The sequence below is a fragment of the Petaurus breviceps genome, unplaced genomic scaffold (assembly GCF_028583685.1).
Source record: "Petaurus breviceps papuanus isolate PSGF00001 unplaced genomic scaffold, PetGlider_PUasm1.0 189, whole genome shotgun sequence".
Classification (NCBI taxonomy): domain Eukaryota; kingdom Metazoa; phylum Chordata; class Mammalia; order Diprotodontia; family Petauridae; genus Petaurus; species Petaurus breviceps.
The window spans coordinates 31,753,985-31,763,225 of record NW_027185809.1 but is presented as its reverse complement, the minus strand read 5'-3'; the positions used below and the strand labels follow the sequence as shown (position 1 = coordinate 31,763,225).

The 9,241-nt window shown below is 45.6% G+C and overlaps 1 protein-coding gene and 1 long non-coding RNA gene across 4 annotated transcripts in view; one reads left to right on the top strand and one right to left on the bottom strand.

Annotated features, from left to right (window-relative positions):
- Positions 1–3,128, bottom strand: part of LOC138164423 (uncharacterized) — a 65,544-nt gene extending 62,416 nt beyond the window's left edge. For both annotated transcript variants that reach the window (XR_011169054.1, XR_011169053.1), the window contains exon 1: positions 2,992–3,128. This is a non-coding gene — a long non-coding RNA (uncharacterized lncRNA). The remainder of the gene's footprint in view (positions 1–2,991) is intronic.
- The window catches only part of PGF (placental growth factor), a 19,624-nt gene extending 15,962 nt beyond the window's left edge, over positions 1–3,662 (top strand). Inside the window, exons 6-8 of one of the 2 annotated variants that reach the window (XM_069092237.1) lie at positions 1,435–1,464; positions 1,583–1,645; positions 2,426–3,662. In XM_069092237.1, coding sequence (XP_068948338.1) covers positions 1,435–1,464; positions 1,583–1,645; positions 2,426–2,453 — 121 coding nt within the window. In that variant the 3' untranslated portion in view covers positions 2,454–3,662. The remainder of the gene's footprint in view (positions 1–1,434; positions 1,465–1,582; positions 1,646–2,425) is intronic. The other variant, XM_069092238.1, reaches the window with a different exon arrangement.
- The last annotated feature ends 5,579 nt before the right edge of the window (positions 3,663–9,241 follow it).

Sequence of the window (9,241 nt, the reverse complement as noted above, 5' to 3'; positions counted from 1 at the left end):
ATATATATATATATATATATATATATATATATATATATATATATATGGGTTTGATGTCCCCAGAAGGCTGTCCCAAAGGAATGGAGAGCTGGTCTGGCCCCTAAGTGTTGCCGGTGTAGACCAGGAGCTCATATTCAAAACCAGTTAATATTATTGATGACCTGCTGTAAACTAGCTGTTCTAAAGCGTCTCTGTTCTCTCCTTTCCTGAAGAAGAGTTGAGACCCAGAAACTTACCCAATCTTTTACGCATCCTTTTTATAAAAAACAAAGGATTAGAAATAGACAATGAGAAAGGTATTAAAGGGAAGGGAGATCGAGGTGTGAAGTCATTGACTTGGAACCAACAGAAATATTGGCATTCCCAGAATTTAGTTTTTTAAAATGTTTTCTATTGACTCATTTTTTTTAATATGGCTATCATTTCTAATACTCCTTTCTCCCTACCCCTCTGCCCCTTTGTTTGTGTGGATCTGTGATTTCATTGTTGTGGAACATGGAAGCTCCTCCCACTGTTATAAAAGTCTTAGTTGACTGGAGGCATTGAGAGGTAACTTATTCAGGGTCACATGATGTGTGTGTGTGTGTGTGTGTGTGTGTGTGTGAGTGAGAGAGAGAGAGAGAGAGAGAGAGACAGAGACGACTTGAATTCAGGTCTTCCTAACTGCCTGGCTAACCCCCTTTCCATTGAGTCATGCTGCCTCCAAGAGCCTTATCTTTCTTGTAAACAAAGAAAATGTTTAGTAAAAACAGCTGACACATAACATACTCCCAGGCTTCTTGTTTCTGGTGCCTTAGGGGATGGGGAAGCCACTTTGACACAGCAATCAGCCACTGACTGCTGGCTTGGGGAGCATTCTGCACTTTGCTGGGTGGAGGGGAAGGGGAAGGGCAGCATTTCCCCCCTGGACTCCCTGTCTGGGGACTTGGGAAGAGACTGAATTTGAATTTCAACTCTGCCACTCACTAGCTAGCCATGAGAGCCTGGTGACTCCCTTCCCTGTGGTAAGCTTCAGCTTAGTCATCTGTAAAGTGAGAATAGTGATGCTTGTACAGCCTACCTCACAGGGTTGTTGTGAGGAAAGCGCTTTGTAAACCTTAAAGCACCATATAAATGTGAGTTCTAATCATAATGATTGTAATCATTATCTCCATCCCCAAGCCCAACCCCACTGGACCAGGCAGGGTAGAACTGGTCATTCCCCTTCAGCCATCTGACTCCATTCCAGCTGTAGATTGATGATCCATGTTTGGAGCAGGCTGTCTCTCTACCCCCGTGACTCCAACTAAGCCCTGGGAATTAGGGTTTTCCCAGACCACCTCTGTCCAATGATCTCTGCCCCTCTCCCTAGAGGCCCCAGTGCCAATTACTGGCCCTGAGAACATGATCTCTCCCAACTCACCTTCATCTCCTTCCCTTCTCTTCTCTACCCAGGCCTCGGAGAGAGAAGATGAAGCCAGAAAGGTGAGTGCCCTTGGTCTGGGATGCAAGTGAGCTGGGATCCAGTTTAGCATAGCCCTTCCCTTGGCCCCCAGCCCCATCCAAAGCCAATGCGTCCTGACCCTTTTGGTTTCTTACACAGGAGGAGACTCAAGGGTAGAGGGAAGAGGAAGAGAGAAAAGCAAAGACCCAAAGACTGTCATCAGTGAGTGTGGGATGGGTAGGGGAAGACAAGAAGGCTGGGGCCTCTGGGGCTGGTAGGGGTGAAGAGAGGAGCCAGAGTCCAAAGAGAATCCTTTGGTAAGGGGGAGAGGAATATCTGGGCAGCAGGGACCCCACCTAGTTACCCTAGAGCCCATATATTGAAACAGTCTGCCAAATTACTAAGAAAATGAGCTGACCTTGGTCTTTATACCCTGTAGAACTTCTCTCTCCTTTCTACTCTCTATCGACTGACCTCCTTCAAACTCAGAGGCTGGAGAAGCCAGTGGTAGAGGAAAAGATTCCAATCCCTCATCCATTCAATCATGGTGAAGTTGAAAGAGCTCAGGATTTGGAGTCAGAGGGTCTAAGGCTGAAGCCCAGCTCTGCTACTTACAACCTGTCAAATTACTTAACCTCCTTGGGCCTCCTCATCTGTAAAATGAGTGGGTTGGCCTAGATGACCTGTGAGGTTGCTTCCAGCTCCAAGTCTATGATCCTCTGATCTCATACTCACAATTTATTCTTAAGGTTATGGCAACACAGGGAGAAGAAGCTAGTCCAGGGTTACACAATCAGTGACAGCCAGGGTCTAGACTTAGATCTGAAAGTCCTGGGTGGAAAGAGCCCCTTTGTTCTTTTTCATGACCCAAATAGAGTACTGAATGTAAGAGTTCAGCTTTGGCCGCAAGGCAACTAGAAAGCCAGAAGTACTGCCTTTCAGGCCCCTTTACAAGAAAACATGCCCAGATTTCACTCTGGTTCTGCATTTTGTTTTGGGCAGGTGCAAAGACGCTGTTACCCAAAGGTAACCCAGTGGACCCTGGAGAGAGCAGTCTCTGCACAGCTTATATTTATTGCCCCTTTCACAATCTCAATTACCTCCCTGACCACAGCCCCTCTATTTATTAGCCAAATGTAACCCCTGCTGAATGTCTACTTCTCCCTGGTGGGGAGACTGACCCTCAGGACTTTGGTGCCTTAAGAAGAAAAAGAGGAGACTGCTGGAGGATCCAGTGTTGAGGTCATGGTCACTTAACTATGACTCAGGAGCAGTGGAGGTGGGGAGGGTTCCCTTCCTCATCCCAGGAACCTCCATGGAACCTGGAGCACAGAGGGGAGGAAGGAGTGGATGAATCTTCTCCCTCTCCCATTCTTGCTTCTGAATGGAACAAGGACCTCTAGACCTTCAAGGGGCAGGTATCCCTTGTCCGAGGTCTGGGCAGCGTTCTTTTGACACAAAGGAAACATCTATTCGTGCCCTATATGGAAAGGTAAGCTAGAGAGGTCTAGCCTAGCCCACTTTTCACAATGGAAGAGGGTTAGGTGAGAAGGAACCTGGGAAGTGACACCTGAACTGGGGTGTCTGGGAGAGGACAGCTACCTTTGCTTAGTGGAAGAAGAGAAAACCTTGGCCCTCTAGGGTCTCAGGAGATATTTGCTGGAGCAGCTAAGACTTTTCTTAGCAAGTGCCTTCTCACTCTGGCAGCCACTCAGAATCTCAGTGAGCCAAGCCTGGGATGATTTTGAAGAACGTTGGATACAATGGTGTGTGGGGGACCTCCTTTAGTCTCCTATTTCTCCCAGGACCTTGCAACCCTTTCCTACAACCTGAATGCAGGAATTTATCTCCTGTCCTGGGATGTCACCCCAAAGAGCCCCCATATGACACTCTGATCCACTGGAAGCACCAATGGGTACAAATGCCAAAAGGATGCAGGCAGAGACAGCCCTTAGCCCTGGGCATGATGGTCAAGATGTAGAAAAAATACTGAGGACTCCAAGGAAGACCCTGCTCCCAGGATCTCTGGATAGAGCATCCAGCCCACTGAGGAGCACTGTTGTACACCCAGACCTTCTGTGAGAAGGGTTGAGCAGGTTCCTTTTCAAGGGGAGTTGGGTAGGAGGAGGCTGGGAACTTCCTAAATGTATCACACAAGTTCTTCCTGACCACCATGTTCACTGGACACAGGGAGGCCAAAGAAAAGCCAGATTCTCTTAAATAAAGTATTTTAATCCAATTTTTTTTGCTTGGGGAAATATGATTGCCTGCTACAAAAAGATGATCTCTAAGACTGGGCAAATTCCTATGAATCTGATTTAAAAGGGCATGCAATACAATCCCCATTTGAAAGCTGAGGAAACAGAAGTCCAAGATAAAGTAACATATATCCAAGGTCAGGCAGCTGGGGCCAGAACTCAGATCTGCTGACCCCTGATCCATATTCTTTTTCTACAACTAGACTGCTACCTCATACAGGCGACCAACTAAGGGAGAGGCTCCTAATGGGGTTCCACAGATAGATTTCAGGGAGTCCAAGAATATGACAGAAAAATGTTACATCTTTATTTTCATAAACCTCTAATTGAAATTTAGCATTTCCTTCAATTATGAATGTAGGCCCCCCCTCCCAAAAAAAGTCTTTGCCTTTATCAGATTTCTGTAAGGGTCCCTAACACAGTCATTTTATGTCCTATTATAGGGGCATCTTGGGGTGTCTTACTAGTTGCTTCCTGCATAGTTCTGGATTCTCCCCTGGAATCAAGAAATGATTCCAAGAAACATTACAAGATGTTCTCAAGCCTTAGGGGGACAAGATTGCCATTTAGGGGCCTTCTAATTAACCTTCACCCCAGTCACCACTCAACATGCTACACCACCAAATTCAGCAACACCCTCCTGTGCCCATTCAGTAATGGGCTTTGCCCCACCTCCAACCCCCATACTCTTACCCTCAGCCTGCCTGGAGGTGGGCTGACCAGCACTGTTCCTCAGAGCCAACACAGACCTTCATAATCCAACTGGGAACTCTGCCAGGTTAGAGAGGATCCCCCCCCCCATTTGGGGCCCCCCAGAGAATTTGGAAGAGATGTCTCCATCATGCTCTGGCTGGAATGTGGACGAACATCTGTTTGGAAGGGGCAAGGGTAGTTGGGAAGCCTAACTGCTAGACTCCTTTCCTGCCTTCCCTTTCTTCCCTCCCCCCCAAAAATCTTGCTTTATCATATTCTCTGCTAGTAATCTTCTCTGCCTCTGGCCTCAGAAGAGACTCCCCACCTCTCTCTCAACTTCAGGGAGGCTCCCACTGGAATGTTACTGTAACTTCCTGCCCAACCTTTTTAAAAGAGGCAATGCAGCCAAAAGAACCCAGAATTTGTAGTTGAAGGACCTGGGTTTGAGTTTCAGTCTTCTAATTTGCAAAATGCTGGGGATTGGATGAGATGACCTCTAAGGTCCTTTCTGGATCTAATTCCTATGATTCGTTTCTCTGTCCTCTGCTCTGGATTTTGTTTATTCAGTGTAGCCTATTTAAGGCAAGGACTTCATTGGGGCTGGGAAGATACATATCATAAAGATGAAGCAGGAACATGTGCCTTAGATGGTCTCCACCTGAGGTGACCCATTTGATGGCCCAACTGGGAAGGAGTGGGTAAGGGTGGGAAAAGGTCATTCTTAGGCGTGAAGGAGTCAGTTACCATGGGTGTAGCATTTGCAATGATTCTGGGGACCTGAAAGGGGACTATAGGGCAAGAAGGGTTCCTGGCTTAATATCACAGAGGGAGACTCTGTGCTCCCCCCAAGCATTATCCCTTCTTTTAACTGCTTAGACCCAGAGACCTAGATCTGCATAATTTGGTGTGGGGCTGTCCTGAGTAGGAAATGATTATTTGACTTAGGGCTGGGAGGAACTCAGTCTTACTTGGTTAAACATCTACTTGGTCAGAACAACTGAACTATCCCTGGGGACACCAGCCCAACCTTCTGTAGCAGTGGTTCTCAAACTTATTGGCTTCAAGGACCCCTTTTTTTATTCAGTAATTTTTTCACTTGTTTCCAACTCTCCCCGGCCCTATTCAGGGTTTTCTTGGCAAAGATACTTGAAGTAGTTTGCCTTTTCCTTCTCCAGCTCATTTTACAGAAGAGGAAGCTAAGGCAAATAGTGATTTGCCCAGGGTTACACAGCTAATAATTGTCTGAGGCTAGATTTGAACTCAGGAAGATGAGTCTTCCTGACTCCAGCCTCGGCACTCCGTCCGCTGCACCACCTACCTGCCCAAGGCCCATTTACATGCTTAAAAGTTATGGAGTTCCTCCCCCTCCCAAAGAGATGTTCTTTTTGTGGATTACATCATTATATCTATGCATGTTTGCTGTATTAGTCATTAAAACTTCTTAGTATTATTATGAAAATAGTTTCGATCTTGTAGGCTCCCTGAATGAACCTCAGGGGCCCCCAAGGATCACAGGACCACACTTTGAGGACTGCTATTCTAAAGCATCCCCGAGTCTTCCCAATTTACTCAAATGTTTTCCCAATATGCCAGTGACCCTCTGGGTAGAAAGAGGGAGAATATTAGGACAGAATCTCCTAGGGACCAGAAAAGCGATATTCTACACCAAGTATGTCCAGTCCACAACAAAGAGTGATGTAAAGTATCTTCTCTGGTTCATTTGTTTAATGGATAATTCAAAGCGTATTTTTAGCCTGGTGAATCAGACAAATTGGGCTGTCTTCCCTAATAACAGGATATTAGCACTAAAAGGGACCTTAGAGACACTTGATCCAATTCTCTCATTATACAGATGAGGAAACTGAGGCCCAGGAGGTAAAGTGATTACCCCAAGGTCATATAAATTAAAAGTGAAATAGAGTAGAAGGCTGGGATTGGAGACGGGAAATCATGGGTTCAAATTCTGACTTCAGCACTTAATCTGAGAACAAGTGACTTAACCTCTCTGAGAATCAGTCTCCTCTTCTGCAAAATGAGTCCTGCACTACCTCCTTCACAAGGTTATTGTAAGAAAAATGTTTTGTTGATGTACAGGATCTGCTTCATATACCTTGGGAAGGCATTCTGACCATGTGCCTTATTTCTTTTTGATCTCTATTTGTAGAGCGTAGTCTCAGAGAAAGACTGGGGAAACATTCCTTTGCAAAGCTAGCCAACATTCCCCTTGGCCAGTACCCACTAGCCAACCAGCTGGGAAGATGCCCTTGGTATACTATACCAATGGAGCAGGTGGGTGGCACAATGGTTAGAGCACTGGGCAAGAAGTCAGGAAGACTCATCTTCACAAGTTACAATCTTGCCTCACACTAGCTGTGTGACCCTGGGTAAGTCACTTAACTCTTGGTTTCCTCATCTGTAAAATGATCTGGAGAAGGAAATGGCAAACCACTCCAAGCATCTCTTCCAAGAAAACCCCAAAAATGGGGTCATAGAGAGTCAGACACAACTAAAGCAATTGTACAGCAATAACAACATACCACACCAATGGGTAGGATATCTCAGGATGGGTCAGTATCTGGAACAGCATCTCTTAGGAGGTCGAAACTTGAGGCAAAGGCAAGATTCAAAACCCAATGATCCCCTTCCCTACCCTGCCCCCCAGCTCATTTCCTTGTGATCTCATCCACCCCTTGTTGAATGCCCTGTACTCTGTAGGTATACTCATATATATTGATTATAGAGTTAAAAGGTGCCTCAGTGACCATCTATTCCAACTCATACCTGAAAGAAATCCCTTCTGTTAGCCCTGATAAGTCGTCACTCAGCCTCTGCTTCAAGACCTCCAGTGAGGGGGATCCCCCCAACCTACCCACCCACTTTTTTTTTTGCTTTTTGGAGGGTAATTGGGGTTAAGTGACTTGCTCAAAGTCACACAGCTAGTAAGTGTGTCAAGTGTCTGAGAGCGGATTTGAACTCAGGTCCTCCTGACTCTAGGGCCAGTGCTCTATTTATTGCGCCACCTAGCCACCACCCACCCACCCACCTCTAGGGCTGCCCATTCCACTTCTGAACAGCTTTTGTGGTCAGAACATTCTTGAGATCAGACCTAAATCTTCTCTTCACAGTTTCCATCCATTGGTCCTGATTCTTCTCTCCAGGGGTCAAACAGAACAAATCTTATCACTCTGCTATATAATAGCCTCTTAAACACTTGAACTTTCCCCCTCCAAACCCACTCCTGCAATGGTCTTGTCTTTTCCAGGTTAAACATCCTCTGTTTCTTCCGTTGTCCTTCCCATGACGTGGACTCGAGGTCTGTCACCATCCTGGTGGCCCTTCTTTGGGCATTTTCCAGTTTATCAGTGCCCTAAAATTGTAGCACCCAGAATGAAATGTAATACTCCAGAGGTAATCCAACCAAGACAGCGTACAAAGGGACTATTATCTCCTTCTTTCTGGAAGCTGGGCCTTCCTGAACACAGCCCAAACTTGCATTATGTCTGCCACATCACACCCCTGACTCACACTGAGCTTGCAGTCCACTGAAATCCCTAGATCTTCTTTCCCCCAAGACAAACTGTAATCTGACCGTGACTTATTCATCCTGTACTTGTAAAGTTGCTTGTTTGTTTTTTAAACCAAGTGTAAGACTTTTATCTCTTTTCAATTTCATCTGAGCTTCAGCCCAGTGCTCTAGCCCATCAAGATCTCTTGCATTCTCATTTCCATCCAGGGTGCAGGCTATCCCTTCTAGCTTAGTGCCATCTGCAAATTTAATGAGTATGCCTTTATCTAGGTAATTGATAAAAAATATTAAATGGCACAGGGGCAAGGAAGATCTCTGCTAACTCCATTGGATGCCTCCTGCCTCCTGCCAAGTTGACAGTGACTACTCTTTGAGTCTGGCCGATCTGCCAAGTCCAAATTAATTTAATTGTAACTAGTACTAATCCTTGTATCTCTTCTACAAGTACAGTATGAGTTATATCCACAACTATATCTATAGCATTTCTCTCATCTTTGTTGTTCAGTCATTTTCAGTTGCTTCGCTCTTTGTAACCCCATCTGGGGTTTTCTTGGCAAAGATACTGGAGTGGTTTGCCCTTTCCTCCTCCAACTCATTTTACAGATGGAGAAACTGAGGCCAGCAGGGTGAGGTGACTTGTCCAGGGTCACACAGCTAGTAAGTGTCAGAGGCCAGATTTGAACTCAGGTCTTCCTGACTCCAGGCCTAGTGCTCTGTCCACTAAGCCACCTCACTGCCCATTTTTCTCTCATCCACCAGCCTAGTGACCCTAGCCAAAGCAAAAAAAGAAATAAAGTTATTCTGATATGACCTGTTCTGGATGAAGGTACGCTGGCTCTTCAGTACTGCCCCCTTCTTTTGTTAGATGTTTGCTAACCACCTCTTTAATAATCCTTTCTAGAATTTTCCCAGGAATGAAAATCAAATTCAGGGGCTCAAAGATTGTTCTTTTCCCTAACCCCACTAAAAGGAACATAGCAGCATAAGAGAAGGAAAATACAGAGTGGGTAGAGGGATGAAATGTGTATGAAAGGGATATGGCAGGTGAAGGATGGGTAAGAAGCAGTGCCCTAATTAGGGTGGAGCAAGTGGGACTTTGCCCCAGAGTGCTGAAACTAAGATGGTGCTGATAGCATTTATAGTCCTTCAGCTGTTAAGAAACAATTGAGTTTAGCATCAAGGCAGCAAAAAATACCAAGAATAAATAGTTAAAATACAAGCCACCAGATGGCATCTCTGGTTACACCCCATGTAAGCTCTTTCCTAAGATCCTTCCCCCAAGGCCAACAGTAATAGCAACAATTCAATCTCCTTGCCCCAGACACATTTTGTGCTATTAGA